The sequence below is a fragment of the Delphinus delphis genome, chromosome 9 (assembly GCF_949987515.2).
Source record: "Delphinus delphis chromosome 9, mDelDel1.2, whole genome shotgun sequence".
Lineage (NCBI taxonomy): Eukaryota > Metazoa > Chordata > Mammalia > Artiodactyla > Delphinidae > Delphinus > Delphinus delphis.
Genome location: NC_082691.1, coordinates 32,166,633 through 32,190,696, shown reverse-complemented (window position 1 = coordinate 32,190,696; position 24,064 = coordinate 32,166,633). Strand labels below are relative to the sequence as shown.

At 37.4% G+C, this 24,064-nt stretch overlaps 1 protein-coding gene across 2 annotated transcripts; it reads right to left on the bottom strand.

Annotated features, from left to right (window-relative positions):
- Window positions 1-254: 254 nt before the first annotated feature.
- On the bottom strand, window positions 255-22,121 carry TRA2A (transformer 2 alpha homolog). Of its 2 annotated transcripts, none has more exons than XM_060020382.1 (8): window positions 21,925-22,121; window positions 11,400-11,533; window positions 7,812-7,977; window positions 6,147-6,335; window positions 3,872-3,987; window positions 2,646-2,792; window positions 2,084-2,151; window positions 255-1,916 (listed from the first exon to the last, which is right to left on the bottom strand). In XM_060020382.1, exons 1-8 carry the CDS (start codon window positions 21,958-21,960, stop codon window positions 1,906-1,908), a joined length of 867 nt encoding a protein of 288 aa, XP_059876365.1. In that variant the 5' UTR covers window positions 21,961-22,121; the 3' UTR covers window positions 255-1,905. The 2 variants fall into 2 exon arrangements, with proteins under 2 accessions (XP_059876365.1, XP_059876366.1); XM_060020383.1 differs by having other exon boundaries at window positions 256-1,916; window positions 2,646-2,771.
- Window positions 22,122-24,064: the final 1,943 nt, after the last annotated feature.

The following is a 24,064-nucleotide window of genomic DNA, read 5'->3' as shown; positions in this document are numbered from 1 at the left end:
TAGCCAACGTTTTTACTTTTGTTGATGATATACAGCTTAAATCTTTAAAGTACTCCTATGGTCAACAAATTAATGTTCTCTTTAGGGCAATGATTTCCAGTCTTTAAATAACCTGGTTTTAAGAACAAAAACCCTCTAGGGAGCAACAAGAGACAGCTTCATTCTCTGGATAGCCCTTATTGGCAAAAAAAATTTTAAACACATTTTGAAGAGTTAGGTTTTTTTTTTAAATAAAGAAGATGTTGGGGGTAGGAGTTTTATTAATTAATTAATTTATTTATTTTTGCTGTGTTGGGTCTTCATTTCTGTGCGAGGGCTTTCTCTAGTTGTGGCAAGCAGGGGCCACTCTTCATCTCGGTGCGCGGTCCTCTCACTATCATGGCCTCTCTTGTTGCAGAGCACAGGCTCCAGACGCGCAGGCTCAGTAGTTGTGGCTCACGGGCCTAGTTGCTCCTCCGCGGCATGTGGGATCCTCCCAGACGAGGGCTCAAACCCGTGTCCCCTGCATCAGCAGGCAGATTCTCAACCACTGCACCACCAGGGAAGCCCTGAAGAGTTAGCTTTTTAATAAAGATGTCTGAGGTACTTCAGTTCCATAGATCCCACTGATCTATTATATAGATCATAATTATCTAATTTTATTCTCATTGCTTTGAGGAAGAAAACAAAGGAGGCTCATGCTCCTTTACCTTTTTATAAAGGTCACCTGAAAAATCATCCACCTCTTCAGCCTAACAGCCTCTCCTTTCATTACATTACAGTCATTTAAGTGTGTTGTTTCCTATTAGAATGTGGGCTTCTTGAAGAAATGAACCATATTATTTATCTTTCCTTCAGCATAGTGTTTGATTCAGAATACTCTCAATATTTCCAAGTTCGTTGACCAAAAAAGGGAGGAAAGAAAATGGTTTTTCAAGACTGAAGAAGAGACACAGATTATACATTCAGGCGTAAGCAAAAATGTTAGGAAAAAGGAAATCCAAATTAATCCAGTTATATTTTCCCATTGTACCACAATAAAGAGACAGTCCCATTTTCAAAGAAATTAACTTTTATTTGAAAAGAGACTACCCTTCGCCTCACTATTTCTAAGGACTCTATACAATAGCCTACTTAAACCATTTCCCCAATACCAAAATTTCTAACAGCAAAGCATACAACTGCTCTAAATAATAAATAATAAGGGTTGTCCTTCACTGATTAAACTTCAAAAATTCCAACACAAAAATCAAACTTTACGTTTTTAAGTTTTAACAAATGTATTTTAAATACAACATGTTTTGTAGGAGTCCACAAGCTTTTCATCTCTAAAAAAATGAAATATTTTTTAGGGCTCAAAAATTCCGTTCTTCAAAAGAAATGACCAAGTGTTTCCTTCTATAGCTTCAAACTTTCTACACTCAATTATTTGATTGCTCCATGCCACCCCAGACAAACCTGACATGACCGAACTACTTTGTTACTAACTTTCCCAAAAGAAAGTTAAAAAAGGAGTTTGTAGTAAATGCAGCTCTCTAATACCATGTCTAATACAATATCTAACACAAAAGAAGCTTTAAAAAGATCATTTCTTTCCTCATTCGATTAGGCAGGAGTTAATTTTCTGTAAAGGCAACAAACAAACAAAAAAACATTTACAAAAGCATAACACTGGGGGTTCCTTTTTTACTCAAGATGCTTCACTACTCAAAATGACAATTACATCTTTAAGAATATAATAAAAGGGGTGAAAACAGCAATACAATCGACAAAGTGTAGATGCTAAATAAACCAAAGATGTTTGTAAGGGTTCTTTTTAAGGAGTAGGAAGGATTAGAAGCTTGGGGAAATCCAGAATTAAACAAAAAAAGAGAAAGGGAAAAAAAAGAAAGAAAAAGATGTCCTCAACTGCAACCACTCTGTTTATCAATAGCGTCCTGGAAAAGAGTAAAAAAAAATTTTTTTTAATCAAATGAGAATTATAGTTTGACTTGCCTAATATTTTCCCAACTATTAACAGTCACTATATACCTTAATTTTATAAAATATAAACCATTAATTAGAAATGAGGTTCGTAATGCAACAAAAGCAAAAGTGTACGTACTTGGGCTGTAGGAACGAGATCTTGATCGTGATCTGTATCGACTATAGTAAGGAGAAGGCGATCTTCTTCTGTAGGAAATAAAAGATTAATCAGCATATCATATAAAAGATTAATCAGCATATCATATAATCACTACACCGAGGCAGATAAAACCAAATATTCCATCATTCAAAATAATAATGGACCTAAGAGGAAAGCTATTAAGTTTTCCATGTGCCAACAATACTAGAACAGTATTGGCCAATACAGATAATTAACCACTTTTCTTGGTCTTGAGAAAAATCATTTTTCCTACTTTCAAGAAAGCATCATATAAAATCTATTTTATTTTATTTTATTTTTTTGGCCACGCTGTGCAGCATGTGGGATCTTATCTTAGTTCCCCGACCAGGGATCAAACCTGTGTCCCCTGTGCTGAAAGCACGGAGCCTCAACCTCTGGACCGCCAGGGAAGCCCCATATTTTAAATATTTTTATTAATACACATTAAACATAAATTAAAAGTGCCAAACACTACTACTATCATCTAACTTAGAACAGAAATCGTAAGTTAAAACATTACCTGTACCGGTAATCATAGTCTTCGTATCTGTCGTACCCACGATCATATCCTCTATCATAGTAAGAATCTCGACGTCTGCCACCTCCTCCACCTCCACCTCCACCACCACCACCTCCACCACCACTGCTACAGAAAAATGTGAAAACTCTACATCAGTGTGAATGATCACCTTCTGTCATCATTTAATATAAATGGATGCTTAAATAAAATGGAAGAAGGAAGGGAGATAGACAAGAGAGAGAAGAGATAACCTTTTCATGCTAATTACTTCCACGTCTCACTTTGCTGACTCCCATGGTATTCTGCTTTTGCTTCATATGTATAACATAAATAACCAGGAATAATTTCACAAAACTCTCCAAACTATAAAATGCTCTTCTATTAATGCACTATCCAAAACAGCAACACCTTTTGTGAAAGGTGAAAAAAGCATCGTGCTTTTTTCCATAAGGTGAAAAAGTACCAAAATGCTAAGATGTATGTCCTATGACTAGTTCAAAAGCAGTTAATAAATATCAAGAATTTAAAAGTAACCAACCCTGAACACCAAAGAGAACTGACATCCAGCACTAAAAAATTTCAAGGTCTGGTGTTCAAACCTCTGGCAGTGAATTTAAACTCTAAGCCCTCTTTTTCCTGCTGTTTTCCCAACTCCTAATCATAGGGACATTATTTTCACTATTACTACTATTTTCTGTAGGCTCTCCTTGTCAAATCCTATATTTTCCCAAGAGGCTTCACATTAAATGAAAGCCTATATTTCTTCTTTCACTCTTAAGAAATATGCCTTTGGTTATATTATATTAAAAAACTTTTATAAAAGTCCCTATTTATGTTGTACACAATGCAAAACTGGCTTTTTAAAAAACAAACATTAATATCAGTAAAACCATTCCATATATACAGAGGCTTCCAAGGTCACATATACATTTAGAGAATATTTAAAAGCATACAATTTTCTAGTATTTAATATTTTTTCTATTTCTGTAGTACAAGAAAATAGCCAGGAGTGCACTTCAATAGTTTTAATTTCTCCCCATGCTCAAATATACATATAAAAAATCAAAGAAATAAAACGATTCAAAGAATACATATAGTCATATTAAATAACTTTCAATTCAAGTTACAGAGAAAAGAAGTTTATCTTTTGATTCATCAAAATTTTGCACACATTTCTGGTGGATTTCTGGCTCCTAAAATTCAGCTTAGGAAACTTGAAATCTTACTGAGTTGGTCTGCCCATGTATATGCCTGGTGTAGGTGTGTGCGCTCTCTTGGTGATAGAATAATCTACACGAATTCTTCTACCATCCAGCTCCATTCCATTTGCCCTTTCCATAGCCTATAAAGGAGAACAGGCACAGAAAGTCATGCATAATTCACCAAGGAGAAACTATCAAAACTGCAAAAAATTTAACACATTTTTCATTTGAAATTTCAAAAATTAAAATTCTCTAAACACTTCTTTCTCAAGTAAGAAGGGCTAGGATTTGATGTATTAATCCCTGCTATATGCATGTCAATAGTACTGAGTTTTCAACGTACACATGGACACTTAAGCAGGCCTCTGCTGAAAGACTAGGGGCAGCTACAGCCATAAAGAAGGAACCACACAACCCAGGGAAGCCTGAAGAATTCTGAGGCTTCAGTAACTAGCTTCAGTCTGAGCAACTCAAAGCAGAAATTGCAACTCAGTGGACAAGTCTAAACTTGTCAAGCCATTCCTTGAAAACTTGTAGAGCCATTCCTTAAGTAACACACTGCCACCTAGTGAACTCCAAATATAAAGGAACTTCTTAATCCGCCAGCAAGTGCTGTCTTTATGTCTGTGCTCACATTACATAACACTTTGCCCTTTGGTACTAATACCAATAAATGCAAAAATGAATCCAACCACTTTAACACATTTTAAGAAGTTCTCAGGAACTAAGTAAAGTTGCCATTTTAATTTTATCTTATCCAGAAATAAACCTAAGAGGAGGAGGTGTGTGAAAAGATTGGACAAACAAGTTTCATATTAAAAAAATGTTTAATTATGATATTGTTTGCACTACGCACTTCAGGTGAGATATCCTGGTATTTCTAAATTTACACCTTTATCCCTTAATTGAGAACAGGAATAAACCAATCACAAACATGTAACAGTAAAAAAACCATTACTGTGTCTATCATAATGTCTATAACATAAATGCCTTCAACTCAGAGCATTATTTTGTTAGAATTATCCAGGGTTTTTCAACCACACCACTATTGATACAGTTGGGGCCTGCTAATTCCGTGTTGCGGGTGGCTATCCTGTGCACTGTAGGATGTTCAGTATCATCCCTGGCCTCTACCACCCAATAAAAATAGCATTTATTGTTTCTGAAAGATACTCTTTTATTACGACTGCTTATACCGCAATCAAACATTGTTGATGCAAAGAGCAATAATGACCTATAGCCAACTACTGTCACGTGTAAAATGGTACAAAAAAGAAATGCCAGTACCTTCCATTTCTTTAACAAATGACCTTCAAAAATTCCTTAAAATGGAATTTTCTAATTCAGTCACTATGAACTTTTAATATGGAGAAGGCAAGCCTACTGCTTCCTCTATAATCCATTATCTAGAACATTAGAATAGTACTATTTCAAATCCCTGACATTGATTAGGATCATTCTGTCAGGCAAATTAAGAATGGCACTAAACAAAAATGAAAAAGTACCAATTCTTTCCATGTATTATTTTCATTTATAGAACAGAATGGCAGATGAACTTAAGAGAATAGATAAACAAAGCTCTGTAGAGACAGGGAGCTAATTATAGACACTTACAAAAATTAAACAGATTAAACCTAAACACAATTCTTTTTTTTCTTTTTCTTTTTTTTTGGTTGCATTGGGTCTTTGTTGTAGTGTGCAACCTTCTCACTGCGATGGCTTCTCTTGTTGCGGAACACGAGCTGTAGGCACGCGGGCTTCAGTAGCTGTCACATGCGCGCCCAGCAGTTGTGGTTCATGGGCTCTAGAGTGCAGGCTCAGTAGCTGTGGTGCATGGGCTTAGTTGCTCTGTGGCATGGGGGATCCTCCCGGACCAGGGCTCGAACCCGTGTCCCCTGCATTGGCAGGCGGATTCTTAACCACTGTGCAACCAGGGAAGCCCTAAACACAATTCTTTTAAAAGGTCAATGTAATCATTTGCCTGGAGCATGAATAAGGGTTATTCAAAAGAGAACACATATATACTTCACCTCTTCCATTAACTCAAACACAACCTCACTTTACAAAGCCGGATTTCAATAAAGATATGCCTATACCAGAGAGTATTAGCTGGAAAGTGAAACTGGCCATTCCAATTCTAATACTGAGAGGTAGAGTTTAAATCATGTCAGACAATGAAAGAGGACATAATGTTTATAGAACTGGGAGTTTATCAATCAGCTTTTAACAGTAACTCAATACTAAATAATGCACATCAGAAAATTTTCAAAATGACAAATAATTACAAAAACAAAATTACCTCCTTTGAGTCATCTATTCTCTCAAAATAAACAAAAGCAAATCCTCGTGATCGTCCAGTTCGCTGGTCATAAACCACATTGACACCACTCAACGGTCCATATCGAGAAAATACTTCGCGAAGATCTCTCTCTGTTGTGTACAAACTGAGGCCAAACACTCCTAGACACGTGTTGGGATCTGGATTTGCCTGTTGAATAAAGATGTTATTTAACTTTAAGCTCCAAATTAAAATAAAAACACACAGAAATACTTTGCTTAGAACACTTCACCCAATACACAAAGACTATATTGTTTCAAGTCACTTGGAAACAAGAATTTAAAAGAAAAAAAAACAGGCGAGCTATATTTTACAGTTCATAGTACACTCAAGCCTTCTTTAGAATATACTCCAGGCTGCATCCTGAATAAAAATGTCCCTAACTTTCCAGCCCAGCAATTTTCAGAACGTATCCTAAGAATTCACCCTTAGTTTAATGCCATATTTTTAGTTTATTCAAATGTTTTATATCCCTTATAGATTTGTACTCAACGTTGACTTCATCTGCAATTGCTGATTAGATTCTCCTCCTCAATTTTCATTCTTTAGCAAGGATAATCTTTCAAGGTTCCCACAATCCAGATTTGAAAAATTAACATGCAAATTTCAAAGCATCATTAAATAATAGCAGACTCCACCATGGTTAAATACAAACAAACCTCAATGTCACATATCTAAGACTCAATTTCCTTATCAATAAGGTAACTTGACTCAAAGAGAGATTAAAAGTATTACTTCATTGAGGAACTTTGCACATTGCTCAATATAAGTGTTAGCTATTAATATTACTGCAGAGCTTTTGCTATTTCCTTGCTACCCTTCCCATGGTAAAACTTTTAATCTCAGTATTTTCAACTCAATTATTGGAACATATTGCTTCTTCCCCAATTTCTTTCTTTTATAAAAATAAATTTATTTATTTTATTAATTTATTTTTGGCTGTGTTGGGTCTTCGTTGCTGCACACGGGCTTTCTCTAGTTGCAGTGAGCAGGGGCTGCTCTTCATTGCGGTGCACGGGCTTCTCACTGCGGTGGCTTCTCTTGTTGTGGAGCACGGGCTCTAAGCACACGGGCTCTAGGCGCGCGGGCTTCAGGAGCTGTGGCACGAGGGCTTAGCTGCTCCGCGGCACGTGGGATCTTCCTGGACCAGGGCTCAAACCCATGTCCCCTGCATTGGCAGGCGGATTCTTAACCACTGCGCCACCAGGGAAGTCCCCAGATTTCATTTCTTTTAACAACTCAAAAGTCAAAAAAAGAAAACACACTTGAATGCATATAAACAATATTCATATAGCCAAGGATGTTTCTGAAGTACCACTTTTAAACAGTGCTCTAGCTCCCATAAAAGATGTTATACTATGACTAAATACACAGGAAAGACAAAATAAGCTTTCATTAACTTTGCTTTTTAAAATTTATTTATTTGGCTGCGTCAGGTCTTAGTTGCAGCACTTGGAATCTTTGTTGTGGCGTGCAGGCTCTACAGCACAGGCCTAGTTGCCCTGAAGCATGTGGGATCTTAGCTCCCCGACCACGGATCGAACCTGCACCCCCTGCATTGGAAGGTAGATTCTTAACCACTGGACCACCAGGGAAGTCCCTCATTAACTTTTAAAAAACACATACCCTGCTGCCTGTATGTCTTCTCCGGTTAGACATTGGAGAATGACTTCGGCTCCTGCGACGCCGGTATTCTGGTGTATAGGACCTACTTCGAGATCGTCTCCTATGAGAGTGAGAATGGGATCTGGATCGAGTGTAACGTCTATGAGAATGCCTCCTTGACCTCGACCTTTGAGAGAAATAAATTTAGGTAAAGATACTGGAACAAAATGCCTAACGCTGTTAAATTCAAAAGCAAACGGACACCAAATGAAGGTTCCCTGAGCAGACGAAACCAGATCAGTCAGTAATTTACCTTAATCACCAAATACTGTGAAGACACTGCCTGCTCACCATATAAGCTGCTTTGTAACAACATACCACTGAGCCTCATTCCATGTTTGGCTGGAGTGCTCCCAGTTTGCAAAGTGTCTTTTTGGTATGTGTACAGTAAATTTTTACTAATTATGTTCATGATTCATTGGTTTTACTTTCGCTTTCTGAACTTTGGACAATGCCAAGGACCTATACCTATATATATCCCTGCTTATTCTCAGCTCGTTTCCCCTTTCAGAGGAAAAAGTACTCTTCCTCACTACAACTCCTCCTTGTTCCCAGTCTATCCCTTCTAAATTCACTCTTCCCACCTTACCTTACAAACATGTTAAGGCTCCACCTTCTTTAGAAAGAAAAAAATCAACTGGCACTAGCAAGAAAATTCTTTAATATTCTACAACATGGATAAACCTTGAGGACATTATGCGAAATGAAATAAGCCAGTTATAAGAAGACAAATACTGTGTGATTCCACTTAGATGAGGTACTTAAGAGTAGTCAAAATCATAAGAGACAGAAATAAGATGGTGGTTGTCAGCGGCTGGGGGGAGAATGAGAGTCATTATTTAATGGGTAGAGTTTCAGTTTTACAAGACAAAAAGAATTATGGAGGCGGATGGTTGCACAACAATATGAATGCATTTAATACCAGTGACCATACACGGAAAAATGGTTAAGACTATAAATTTTGTGTATTTCACCACACACAAAAGACAAAACAAACCATCAACTACCATTACCATCACAATAAAATCGCTTGACTCTTATCACATTTTCAAAATAGTCCTATATTCCCTCCATTGTTAAGTATCATTTCCTTCCCAGTCTTTCCTTCGCCTGCTGCAATCTAGCATCTGCTAAATTAACTCGTCACAACCTAAATCCCCACTAAACTAAGTCTTCATGTCTAATGGTCTTCATTTCTTCAAGCTTTCTACAGCATCTCACCAATCTCTCTACTGCTGATTCCCTAGTTCATCTCCTGTTTGATTATTTCCAATTGCTCACAGTCCTTTTTCTTTGCCTATTAATGCAAAGAAAATGCCATTTCTTATTACTATTCATATGATCTATCCTTAAACACCCAGACCAGTAGTCATGAAAGTCATACAAAATAACTTCTATGAGGTATTCAATAAATGATATAAATGCTAAGGGCCAGAAAGTTTAAACAATAAAGCTAGGAGACTTAATAAGATTCTACTAGGGAGACAGGGGAAAAGTGTTCTAGGAATACCAAGAACAAAGGTTCCTTAGCAAGAAAACATGGAAATGTGATTAGAGAATTGCAAAAGAGTATAATCTGCTAGGAATTAGGATACTTATAAAGGATGGAATGAAAATGAAGATGACGAAAGGACTGGGACAAATCTTGTGTATGAAGCTTAGAGTACAGCTTTATTGAAAGGAGGCAAACAATCTTGAGTGGGAATGAAAATAATATGAATGGCCTACTATCTGCAAGAAATTAATCACTGGCCGGGGTGGGGGAGAAACAAGAAAATAACTTGTGTTTTATACGAATACCAAACAGGACATTTCCTATTTTCCTTAGCACCAATTTATAGCTTCAATTTAAAATATAAAAAACATTAATAAGTTGTCACATAAAATATCAATAGTTACATTTAAATGCAGTTAGTCCTTCGTGTGGAGGGCTGACTGTACCATGCTATTTTATATAAGGGACTTGACCATCTGAGGATTTGGTATCCGCAGAAGAAACAATCCTTCCCCAACAGATACTGAGGGAGGACTATAGTAACAAAAAGTGACGTTAATTTAAAATCTTTCAGGACTGCTTACCTTTTCTCTAAGTCAGATAGTGATAAATATTACGAAAAAAATTAGGAATAAGGGAATAAAGAGTGTGCATGGTATTTAATGTTCTCCAGTGATACAAGAGCAGAAAACTGCATCAAGTGATATGAGAATATCTTGACGGAAGAGAATCCTAGGCTAAGGGCAGCAAGTACAAAAGTCCTAAAACGAAAATGTGCTCGCTTCTGTTTCTACACCTGAATTCTATCTAGCACTATTCTGCACATGTGGATTCAATTAATTATGTAGAGTGATTAGCAAATCAAGCACTAGGCTGGATCCTGGATACAACAGAGAAAAAGACATAGCTGTGGATTGCACGAAAAGTACGCCTTTGATTCTTTTGTCTCATGCCCCCTTGCAATCACACTCTATTCAAAGACATAAATTACCTCTTTAAAGAAGAAATTACAATGACTTATCAAACCGACTGTCCAGGTTGTTTTTATTTATTTACTTTAAATTTTATTTATTTGTTTATTTATTTGGCTGTGTTGGGTCTTCGTTGCTGTACGCGGGCTTTCTCTAGTTGTGGCGAGCGGGGGCCACTCTTCATTGAAGTGCACGGGCTTCTCATTGCGGTGGCTTCTCTTGTTGTGGAGCACGGGCTCTAGGGGCACGGCTTCAGCAGTTGTGGCTGTGAGCTCTAGAGTGCAGGCTCAGTAGTTGTGGCGCACAGGCTTAGCTGCTCCGCAGCATGTGGGATATTCCCGGACCAGGGCTTGAACCCATGTCCCCTGCATTGGCAGGCAGGTTCTTAACCACTGCGCCACCAGGGAAGTCCCAGGTTGCTTTTAACTGTTTTTTCCACACACCAGTACACCTGGGACATCTGATACAGTGAGCCTTGCAGTGGCTCACTAGAGTCTTTGTTTTAATCAGTGTAAGTAGTAGTGGCTGGGGCTCTGAATCACTCCAGGACCACTTCCTGCCAATTGTATCTGACCAGAGTTCCACGCTGGATCTAATTAGTTAGAATCTTCAGGTAAAGGATGCAGCTGGAAGGTGAAACTTGAAAAATCTTCTGAAATCATTCTGATAACCAGTACAACATACATACATCAACCATCTCTGCACTAAACTGCATGCCAAGTCTCCAATGGAGAAAATTACCTTTTTGTTGTGCAAATATTATTGAAATAATATCAAACATTAACCTTCAAATGCCAAGCACATTTAAATCAAACAACACATTTAATTTGTATTAATAGCTAGCATCAGATAGATTAATGGACGAAGGGAAAATTCTACCTTATCTAAGTCTTTGTATCTATTACGTATCATTCATTTCTAAACCACAGATTTAAAAAAAAAGACAACTTCATGATTGAGTCTTCAGTGAAATTTCCACAAAAAATGCAACAAAAATGAGGGATTTGGTAAAAACCACTTTGCCCTGAAAAATCCAAGAAAAGCATTTTAAACATACTTACATATTATTTTAAACACACTTACCTGGATTTTGATCTTGATCGAGAATGGGATTCAGAGTGTTTGGAAACTCTTGATGGACTACGAGATCCTGACCTGCTCTCCGATTTTACACGAGCAGGAGTTCCCGTTGGAGATTTTGACTGAGAGCGAGACTCCTAACAAAGAAGACAGTATTACAAATGGCACTGGTCACGTAGATGCCTAACACCTAACATTTAAAGTACCGTAATTATTTATATTGATTGCTCCTGAAAAACAAATGGTTAGGCAACACCCTCCAGAAAAAATTTCAGCTCATTAATAACCCATTGTTAATACTGCTAACTGTCCTCAATAATTCCCTACTTGAACCAGATCACCAATTCTCTATTAACTAAGTAATCATGCAAATTCATCTACAACTTGATCATACAGACACTGGAACATAAACCATACATTTACTTAACCTAGGACCCATTCATTCTTCCAGATTCTTTTAATTCTACTTCACTCTTGCTTTCTACTTCTCTTCATTCTTCATTGAGTTTTTCATTTTTCATACTTCGTGTATTCTTCCCCAATTCAAACAATTCAAAATAGCCTTAAAAAAAAATATTCAAGTGCTTCTATCTGACCAATCTTCTGTTCAATTTTTTCCCCCATTCAATTTTAATTTTCTGATCTTTAATACTTTTCATTAGCCTTCTTTTATCTTGATTTATCTTCCACATTCTTGGAAAAAACTCTTCAATTTCTTCACGAACATTAACCTTAATGGAAAAAGAACATTTAGTATATTTAAGCACGTGGGGATTATAAAACTCTGCTGGAGTTCAGAATGTTATCTACCAAATGGAAAAGCCAGCAGGTAAAGTGCAAATAACTAGTTTATTAAAAAAACAATTTTATAATCTTTAAAGTTGTTCAAAAGTCTAGTTTCTAACAATTAAAGAGAATTTACTGAATTTCTCTAAATGTTTTTACCATACTCTTCACCCTCCTCCCCTTTCATGTTTCATCCTAGTTCCTAAAACGTGAACAGTTTTAATATAAATACTTAATTCAAGCATAACTCTAACAAACTGTAACCCCCCCCACCTATGCCTTAAGTTTTCACTAATTTATAACCTGAAGATTCCAAGTGATCTTAAAATAAGCCTTCACTAAGCCATGCTAAGGTATCAAGATATAGTTAAAGCAAAGCATCATAGGCTGAAATATTTGTACACACCTATCTAAACTCACACATTATAGGACACATGTTGAGGTTCAAAGAAGTAAAAAAAATTAGTAAAATCACTACCATCTCCTGATTTTGTTTGACCACTATCTTTGCTCACTCTGACTTAACCAGAAAGATACAACCTGAAATAAAACAAGCATACTGAAAAAAACTAAGGGGAAAAGAAAGTATGAAATTTAAAAAATTTCCCCTTTGGCTTGTAAATTCCTAGTAGTAGATGTATTTTTTTTTTTTTTAGTAGATGTATTTTTGCAACTGAGCCATTTAAAAAATTCTATTTTATCCAGTGAAGTACATAATGTACATTACAAAATTAGTATCATGGTTTTTATTGTTTATCCTACCTCTTTTGTTCATAGTTTTTCCATATTTTATGCAGCTATGCATACTTATACTCCCTTCAGTAACTATATCCTTTATCAGAAAATTGACTGGCTTCTGAAGAAGTTGGATATAAAAAACTGATTAAAAGCCTGTTTGTTTTTTTTTTTAATTTGATAGACATATGAAGCACTTATGACTGAAGTTGGATGGACAGTGTGGTTTCTCTGTCCACTTAAGCCTTGATTATTAGTGAAAATAATCCCAATTTCGCACCAATTTTCATTTAGGCTATTTATTAAGACTATCACGCAACTTCCTTAAAGTTTTCCTTCAGGTTTAATATCAAAAGACTTACTCATCAAGGACAGTACTAATGCTGCTAGGCCTATTTATTTTTTTCAGATGAAAACAAAATCAAAATATATAGCTACCTTTCTGTTTAATATCAGCTTTTCCCATTTATTTACCTACAATAAGTCTTTCACCACATCTCAGATACTTGCTAAATTTCTGGACAGATGCCTGGAGCAGGCACAGCAACTTAGGCTTTTTCATTCACTGAAACTGTAAAAGCAGCACATTCAGGACTAAAAACAAAAACAAAAGTATGGCTAATTCACTTGTAATTGAAGCCTCACAGGCCAGTTCATTACCTATAATTCATTAGGTAAAAATATATTCCCCTCTCCCTTTTGGCTTTCCCTCATATAAAACAGATCCGCTGGTATAAATCTACAAACATCACCACAGCCTTTGTTATACATATAGAAAGCTTTCAGTTCTGTAACACTCTAAAACCTTTTTTAGGATAGAAATCAAAATTTTATATATTAGGTTTAAGCCTTCCATCATAAAAACAATAGTTGAAAATTATTCAGTAGTGCTGAAAATAACCACTTTTTAGGTATTAATGTTAACAAGGTAACTCCGTAACAACTTAAAGTTTAAATTTTAAATCCCATTTCTGGTATAGCAACCCACTGGAAAATATGCAATTTTCCTTTTAGTTTGTTAACAAAAGCATTAAGATATGACAGAATATCTTTTCAAAAGACATCAGCAAATTTAAAAGAAGGCTTGCTTTTTATTATCCAAGGTGTCACATATACGTAACCTCCTTTGTTGCCTACTCTTCAATTTTTGTATCAGGGAAACCTCAAACTACATATTTTTTTCCCCCGGAATCATTCAAGATTAAGAAAGAGTAACTTCCCTTTAACTTATAAAGATGTCAATAATTTTAACTTCCAAAAGCAATTTGGAGACTTATCTATCTAAAAAGTAAATCAGTAACTGTCAGTAAACTTAAAAGAATAAACTGTAAAGCATAAAAAACTCTCAATCTTCATAATTATTTTTACTATAATACTAAACAAACGCCCTGTCATTGTAAAGAACTAGCAGTTTAGTCTTCAAACACACATAGTCATATTCACCATTTTAAAATAACATTCCTCAAAGGCTGACAACCAAATAAATGCCACTTTCACCAAACTGTGCATTGGCAATCAGGCAACCATAAGCCCTTTATGGACAAATGCTGGATTATCCTTTTCTACCTTTGACTTGTCTTCATTATGAAATGGTAATTCCAACTTTTTCCAAAGAAATTCATACAACTATTCAGAATTTGGAAACGGAACTGAAATTGCGAAGAGAAAAATAAATATTGAGAAGGGGTGTTACCTGTCCTGTTTCACTGGAGACTACTTAACCTGCTCTTAAAGCTGTCCAGTCAAGAAGTTCTGCAAATTCTTCAGTAACCTGCATCTAGACCCACCAACCATTAAAAATATAGTGCCTACTTGAAATGGGCAGATTAATGACTCAACCAAATCATACCACGAATTTTAACAGAAATATATCTTAAGGAGGCTTCCAGTCTACCTTACCTACTATAAACGAGGAGCTAGGCAGAAAGTTCTCACAGTACAACCTGCTTAAATAGTGTCCTTTTTTTTTTTTTTTTGCAGTATGCGGGCCTCTCACTGTTGTGGCCTCTCCCGTTGCGGAGCACAGGCTCTGGACGCACAGGCTCAGCGGCCATGGCTCACGGGCCCAGCCGCTCCGCGGCACGTGGGATCTTCCCGGACCGGGGCACGAACCCGTGTCCCCTGCATCGGCAGGCGGACTCTCAACCACTGCGCCACCAGGGAAGCCCCTGTCTGTTTTTTGAACTGTTTTTTGAACTATTTTTTATTAACAAGATGCCTCTGGTGGTAGTTGAAGGACACAGCCAAAAATAAAAAGGCGCTAACTACAATTACTATAGTGTATCCAATACAAGCAAAGAACTATCTTTCTATGTATAAAAATAGTATAACCATGTACTATTTTTTAAACCAGGAAAAAGGTTATTAAATATGTTCATGTCGAACATGAACGATTCCTACAGCAAACAATAACTTCAGGGTCTTTTAATACAGCTAGTATATTATAGATGGGAAAAAAAATTCTGACCATATGTATACTTAATACTTAAAGCCCATTAAAATAAACCAATATAAATGCTATGCTGTAACCCATTCTAATATTATGGCAAGGCAAAATTCCAAGGCAAACGCCAAGTAACAGTGCCAAGTTTACAGAAATTCAAGTCTATATGAATATAGTATAAGCTTTTAAAACAAATTCTCAAAATTATATTTCCCTACTACTTTGTAAAACTGGAGATTTCCACAAACATACTAGTGCATTTAGGTAAACTGTATGTGGGGGTGGGGAGGATTTTAAATTACCCAAATAACTTATATTTATTGTACTAAGAATTTCCTTCTTTAGGATTTGAGGGAAACCTCCTGTGTTTACTCACTTCTTTCATTTCAGTCTACAGAAATAGCAGTTCTGCCTCCTTCCTTTCGAGTATAATAGACTGCTTCTTTTACAGATTCATCCTTAGGCTTGTAAAAGAAATACTTTCACTCTCTTTTTAATCCATAACTGGTATTAGAGCAATTTCTTAAAAAGAAAATACCGATTGCTCATAACATTAGCTATTTTTAAATGATAATTTCCCCCTTTTTAAAGTCATACCAGTATCTGCATTCTAAGTAAGATTAAAGTGGTCTTTGTACCTACAAAGGCTCACACATATTCCAACCTGTATGTCTTTATATTCTCTAAAGTTTGGAATAATTTTGGCAATGTGTTAGACAAATTATTAAGGAATTGACAGGTAATCAAATTTAAACTCATGTCACACTGTGAAATTACCTGTAAAATCTACAAATCTTCTGTACAAATTTTATTTATTTATTTAGTTTGGCTGTGCCACAGGGCTTTGCGGGATCTTAATTTCCTGGCCAGGGATCAAACCCTTGCCCTCGGCAGTGAAAGCTCGGAGTCCTAACCACTGGACTGTCAGAGAATTCCCTTCTGTACAAATTTTAAATGTGGCTCATAAACCAGCCGGCTTATATGCCATGATCAATTGTAATGTCCAAAAAGCTAGTGTGTAAGTGGCAACTTCAAAGGTACAGAAACAAGTGTAAAAAGGCTAAAGTGGTTTAACTATATTAAAACAGACTACTAAGAACCTGTTACAGAATTCCCTACTTATGTTCTCATCTTCTAATGTCATGGAGTATTTACAAATCTTGAATAAGTAAGACTACAAGGCTTTAGTTTCAAGGAAAAAAATCGTACTTTTCTTCTACCTCAGATTGGTCAGGCCTAGTCACTCACTTTGGTGAAAATCACGAGACAATAAGGATTATACAGAACTACAGACAGCAGTAACTTAAAGGAGGGAGGGGAAACAACACTTCCTTCTGTTATTCTCTTCTCAACTTTTCTTTTTTTAGTGTTTACTGATTCTTTTCCCCATCTGATCGCTACCATTTTCTCACCTCCACTTCAGTCCTACTAAATTGGTTATGACATGTGTACAAATAATCAGTATTAATTCAGTCAGCTTGTGGATATATACCTTTCATAAAGGTCCCAGGGTTAGTTACTTGATGCCTGAGCACCCACTGATGCTATCAAAGAGGTTTTCACACTGTTCACAAGTTCTAAAAAACTATCTTGCTGATTACTCATGGCTATTTCACACCTGTTACATTACACACTATACCATAAGTAAGTAACCCCAGTTCATTTACAAAATTAAGTCCATAAACAAAGTTTATCTGTACTTTTTTTAATGACTCTCATTCTTAAATATTTAAATCTCTGGATATTCTTTCAGATCCCAAGACTCTTTATACTTGTTTTAGGAATGGTACAAATCATAAAAAGTATCTACAAAAAATCTGTAAAATTAGTTAGGCACCATGGGTATGATTAGTTGTACTGCTCTTTTTAAAAATCCCAACTTCTGCTTATACTGAGCAAATTAGCACCCTTCAGTGAAAGAACCTCAAATACAAAAATTTGAGTATTTAAAACGTCACCTTAAGTTTCACAAATTCTCTGCTTAAATGGATGGGGGAATAAAAAAGCATTAAAATTTGATAAACCATAGTACTTTAGGGAAAAAAAATTAAACCCAAGACACATAAGACTATCCCCCAAGTTTAATACCACTCCTACTAAAAGGAAGCCTTACCCTTTTGCAACAGGTTGATGAGATATATAAATTGCTTAAGAAGGTGAACCAAGTTTTTTTTTTTTTTTTAAGCTAAAGTGCTAACATTCTTAATCTGTAACAGGGATTCAATCTTATTTGTATTCTTAAAAAAAAAAAGAAAGAAAGAAAAGAAAAAAAGAAAGGAGAGGGTTTTTTTTTTTTTAAAAGGAACCAGTCACCAAGCTGGGTTTTTAATGGCATAGTCATCACCCTTATTATAATTACAAACCAGGGTTCAAAGAAGCAAAAAAACACCAAAAAAACAAAAAGCAAAACTTCCCCCATTTCTGCTATTCTTCAACAAAATATCTTAAGACACACAAATTTAAATTCCAAACGGATACAGATGAATTTGTGTTTGGCTCTTCACTTTTATCATCCAGGTAATCATCTCATATATTAAGAAGGGGAACACTAGGAGTCTCTTTAAAATATTCCAGCTACTCAAGAAGCCAGAATAAGCTCTGAAAAACGGACGCCAGAGTAAGTAGTATCCTTCCTCTTCAACTATTCTAAACTATTCTACAAAGCATAGACAATTGTGGAATTATAAGATAGAGAATCCTTAACCTCTATTAAGAGCACTGGGCCACTATCAAAGAAAAAAATTGGACTTAACGTTTCTCTAAGCTTCGTTCAAAAAAAAATTAGAGGTAGAGGGGAATAAGTAAAATAACAAGAAAGTCTTAATTTCTGTTCCCCTTAATTTCTATCAAGGAGACTAAAATTTTTGGAGATTGAATTTTAGTTGAAGTTGTATTCTTTTTCTGAAGATGACATTCAAAGTCATAGATCAAGTGCCAACATCACTCCCAGCTCCAAAAGACATTTCCGCTTAAAATTCTGTTAAGTTGATATAAATGTCCCAAGCAAACTGCTTTAATGGACCTACTTATTGATATTTTATTGGCACCACTATTCTCCTGGATCCCTTAAAAATGTCTCGCTCATTCTTTACATCCCACTGTTGTCCAGTTTAGATCAGATTTTTCATAAGCTCCTTCCTTAAATATTTCAAGTGTGCCCTGCGGCTTTTCCTATATTGGTCTCCGTTCTTTGCTAAAATTCCTTTCATTTTGCCACTCCCAGAATTAAAAATCCATAGATGGCTCCTTACTGCATACTGGATTAAGTCCAAATTTCTAAATCTAGAATTCAAAATCCTCCATTATCTGACTACACAGTCAAATCTATCATGTCTCATTAGTCCAGCAACCTCTTCCTTGTCTCATCCTTACAATCAATATTCGTATTTCCCTTACCATAATGTCCAGCGTAAGTTTTACATATTAGATAAAGCTTTCCCTTTCCTCTAAGCTCACGGAACTGCTCAGCTTTATTTTCTGAATTCCTTATTAATTCTATCACACAGCACTTGATTATATACTTACTTTTACCCAGATGTGAGCTGTCAGTCATCTCAAATCAGACTCCAAGCTCTCTTTCCCTCAAGAACACCTGGCCTTTACTAAAAAGGTAGTGGATGCTCAACAGTTTCACCCCAGGCAGAAGGGAAATTGGTTGGTTAACTGTTAGGGTTACTTATAACAAAATTCAATTATATTTTCTTTCCTAAAGCTCTTTTACTCCAGTCCTTTGAAAATGCAAGAGATATTAATATATAATGGAAAATGAAGCTCCTGTCACTGTTTTCAGCAAACTCCATTAATGGCTCTGAGACACTGAAGTGCAGTGTGCTCCTTTAAAAAAAAGTAATCAAAATATATACACAGCATAGTTTAAGTATACAATGAGCAATGGACTGGGACTTGTAAATCTCATATTTCTGGCTGCATGGTCTTCTGGGCCTAAGTTTTTAATTTCTTAAAATGCTAAGAGTTCTCCAGCCCTTGCAAGATTATGAGCAGTATATGAGAAAATATGTCAAAGATGGCGGGGAGGGGAGGAGATCCTAAAATGCTATAGAAGTAGTAACTATTAGTACGAGTCCTGATTCTTTAATATGTTCCGCAGTCTCTAGGAACTTACCCTCTAATTTTAAATATCTTTTCAATAAGACGGCGTTAAAATGTGTTGTTTATTCTGTACATAAAGCAAATGAAATCTGAATACTGACTTATGTTTTCTCTAATTTGTTTTAGTCAAAAAGTTTGAAGTATAATAACTACTTAAAACACCTCAGAAACATCATTTGAAAATCCTTTTTCTGAGGCTCTCTAAAAGGTTACTACAGTTAGAAACAAAGATAACACAACAACTGTATTCTATAAAACCTTTTTTAATTGCTGGTTTGTGGTTATTTGATAAAAGATCACTATAGTTTAAAAACCAAAAGAACTGGTGAATATGAAACTGCTTTAAGAGAACAACAACGACAAAGCATACACCCTCAGAAAAGTTTCTGGCATTTTAATTCTTCACCCAGTTATGAATAAAGACAAATATCTCAACCAACCAAAAAGAAAAGGTAACAGGTGAATGTATTTATTATACAATCGGAGTTCATTAATACTAAAACACATTTGGCTATCACATGTGAAAAAATATTTTCTATGACCACAAACACTCTAAAAGGAAAAGGTAAAAACCTTTTTCTATTAAAATAAATTGTTAATGCCTACATGCATTTTAGCTTAAAACTGGGTGGGAATCTTACATTTATTTCTTTCTCAGATGGGTAAGGTAACAATTACCTAGAACTAGCCAAATTCAACCTGATGACTACATAAAAAAATAAGAACTTAAAAGAAAACAAGGTCCAAAACAGTAGTCCTCTTCACTTCACCACAAACCAAAATAAACATTAACTGCCCAAAACTGTACTGAAGTTAACTGAAGATTAACAGACAGCAAAATTTCTTCCCATAACTACCTAACATTTTCAAAACAAGAAGCAGCTTATGACTATCGACCACCTAAATACCATTACATGATTTTAAAAACTTCTGTTGCGACAATCAATACCCCATCCTAAAAAATGAGCAGGTTCAACTATTCATTAATATCTAACGCTCCAGATTTTATTAGAGAAATCCAATCTTAAAGGCATTAAAGATAGCTTTCTTTGTCTCTAACCTCAAAAAGAAAACCCTAAATTGACCTTCTGATTTAACTGTCTGGTTCCAGATGCTTATCTTATGAACTTCTTATAAAAAGACAAAATTCATTCCATCCAGCATACACCTGAAGTGTTTTTTATGAGTTTCCCCTAGTGACCAGAATGCCAACACGAGAGCCGGAAAATGCTGTCTGGGGACTGTTTTCTTTTCAGGGTTCTACACTAGCTCACATCAATTTTCACTACGAGGGTAACATCGGAAATATAACCCAATCATTGCTAAACGTTCTAGTATCTTTAAGCTGAGGATAACGTATCTTTGTGATGTTTATATTCATCACATCCAAAATAATGAAAAACTTTGAGCCCTCTTTGCTGGGGGATGGGTTGAAAAGAGAAATGGAAGACAGAGGGCCTGTAATTTTCAGGTAACGTTTTGAGTTAAGAGAATAGCATAGCATTAACTACTGTAAAAATACTGAGCCATGAAATTTGTTCAGTTATGTAAGATTAAGACAGAAGATTCTCTCTTTTTTTTTTACCGTAAAAACCTGTAAAGGAGTGGTCAGTGTTGAGGTGAAAGGTCATAGGAAGAAAAGCATTAAAAGGTGAGATATAAAGAAGAGAAAGAAAAGAAAAAGCCCAACATCAAGGAATTCGAAAAATAAGGCGTTATAGCATTTCCACATTCATTTTGAAGTGAAAGGAAAGCAAAAGGGACATTAAAGGAAAAGGGCTCCTCGCGTAGTTTTCCCCTCACAGCTCTCGTCTTAAGAACGCTTAAGGGTCGGTGCGGTCGTTGACTAACCACTTCATTAGGCTCGTCCCACCTTCAACCTCAAGGCTTTCGCCTTTATAGACGCAACGCCGCCGGTTCCAACAGAGACGCGGCCGCTCACTGCAATAGAGAGCCAAGGAGACACAGGCCCCAGCTAGTCCCACGCCAGCTTCTCCCCGCCCGGACAGCAGCCCCGCGCACTTTCGACCCCGAGACCCTCTACGATGCTCGGGGTCGCCAGAAACGCCACCGCAGGAAGCACCTACCACTATCCGGCCGGGGGGAACTCCCTGCCGTCTCCTCCCGCCCCACCGGGACCCACACCTCGGAACAGAGATAAGGAAGCCTCGGGGTGGGGAGAAGGCAGGGCGCACCGCTGGGGGAAATCAGACCCAGGGGTCCAGCTATCAGTCTCCAAAGAAAGGGGGAAGGGGAGGTTATCCGTGGTGTTTGGGGCAAGAGTGTAACCCAGAAGCCATCTTGGGATGTGAAGAAGCGACCTCGATGGCTCCAGAGGTTGCTCCCCGCGGGCCCCCGCAGAACTCCCCGCAACCCCGCCCGACCGCGCTCGTCCCAGAGAAACCCCGAGCATCGGGCCGCCGCCGAAGACGGCTCCCGCGGCTTTGTACTCACTCTGCCCTCGAAGTTGTTCTCCTCTACATCACTCATGTCGGCCAGGCACTCCCCAGAACTAAATAAGAGACAGGTCTCGGCTTGAGGGCCGATGGCCTAATCAACCAGCTGACTGGACCGTGGGGAGGAGGAAAGAGTCGGCAACAACAGCCGCTCCACTCCACTCCCACTCGGTCACAGGCTCCGGCAAAATGGCGCCGATGCCGCCAGAAACCTTCTGGCCTCCCGAGTGCGCGACGTAAGGAGGCGGAGCGTCTCTGTGATGTCAAGTGGCCCCGCCCCCAGCGAGGTTTTGTGGTGGCCCCGGCCTAGCAACGCGAGCAGTCCGAGCTCTGACCCTCCGCATCTTCGAGTCGCATGCCCACCAGACCTCCGAACTTCAGACTCCTTCCGACGCGTCAGTCCTTTTGAAGATTTTCAGTCACCAGATAAGCTTTTATTGACCTTGGTCCCTTTATATATTTTCCAAGTGGATTCTGATGGAACAGAAAAAACTGAAATCGTCTACATAATTAGTAGGCTTTTTATTTTGAATGTTTTCCGCACTCTTACTTTTCTCTGCCCTATGTAATACTATTGAAGTAATATAGGCACAGATGGGGTTGTAATGAAAAGTCACAGTTCCTTGCTTCACTCCTCCCTGAGACAGCTGTGTCAATTTTATTTTATTTTATTTTATTTATTTATTTTTTTTTTTGCGGTACGCGGGCCTGTCACTGTTGTGGCCTCTCCCGTTGTGGAGCACAGGCTCCAGACGCGCAGACTCAGCGGCCATGGCTCACGGGCCCAGCCGCTCCACGGCATGTGGTATCTTCCCGGACTGGGGCACAAACCCATGTCCCCTGCATCGGCAGATGGACTCTCAACCACTGCGCCACCAGGGAAGCCCAATTTTATTTTTAATAATGCTTAGTTCCCTACTAATCTTAGGGAACTAAGAATTATTTGACTTAGTTCCCTAATTTTTTTAAATTAATTAATTAATTTTTGGCTGCATTGGGTCTTTGTTGCTGCACGCGGGCTTTCTCTAGGTGCAGCGAGCAGCGGGCTAGTCTTTGTTGCGGTGCACGGGCTTCTCATTGCGGTGGCTTCTCTTGTGGCTGAGCACTGGCTCTAAACGCGTGGGCTTCAGTAGTTGTGGCTCACAGGCTCAGTAGTTGTGGCTTGCAGGCTCTAGTGTGCAGGCTCAGTAGTTGTGGTGCACAGGCTTAGTTGCTCTGCGGCATGTGGGATCTTCCCGGACCAGGGCTCAAACCCGTGTCCCCTGCCTTGGCAGGCAGATTCTTAACCACTACACCACCATTGATTTAGATATTTCCTTATATCTTCATAGCCAAGACCTCCCAAATCTATCTACTTAGTTCCCAATCATGGTGGTAATTTCTGAGGTGAATATGAGCTTTATTTGTATTTTGCAATTTTAAACTTAGTTTCCTCATAAAAATTTTTTTTGCATAATACTTTGTGATGGAAAGGTTGATGTGAACCTTCAACCACAGTTTTATGTTAGGAAAGGTAATTGAAAAACATTTTTATGAAGATTGCTCCCCCAGGGCAAGATTTCAAGATTTGAATGTGTCTGCTGTTGATAGAGCTAAACATATATAACATCTACTTTTTTTTTTTTTTTTCTGCGGTACGCAGGCCTCTCACTCTTGTGGCCTGTCCCGTTGCGGAGCACAGGCTCCGGACGCACAGGCTCAGCAGCCATGGCTCACGAGCCCAGCCGCTCCACGGCATGTGGGATCTTCCCGGACTGGGGCACGAACCCGTATCCCCTGTATCGGCAGGCGGACTCTCAACCACTGTGCCACCAGGGAAGCCCTAACATCTACTTTAAAAAAAAAAAATTTTTTTTTATTGAAATATAGTTGGTTTACAATGTTGTGTTAGTTTCAGGTGTACAGCGAAATGATTCAAAAATATATATTCTTTTTGTACATTCTCTATTATAGGTTATTACAAGATATTAAGTATGGTTCCCTGTAGGTCCTTGTTGGTTATCTATTTTATATATAGTAGTGTGTATATTTTAATCCCAAAGTCCTAATTTATCCCTCCCCTCCTTTCCCCTTTGGTAACTACAAGTTACAAAACTATATGACTGTGAGTCTATTTCTGTTTTGTAAATAACTTCATT

Coding starts and splice junctions, on each gene's coding strand:
- TRA2A (XM_060020382.1), bottom strand. CDS start 21,960: ATGAGTGATGTAGAGGAGAACAACTTCGAGGGCAGA. Junction 7,978..11,399: donor CGATCAAGATCAAAATCCAG/GTAAGTGTGTTT, acceptor TTTCTCTCAAAG/GTCGAGGTCAAGGAGGCATT. Junction 2,152..2,645: donor GACTATGATTACCGGTACAG/GTAATGTTTTAA, acceptor TATTTCCTACAG/AAGAAGATCGCCTTCTCCTT.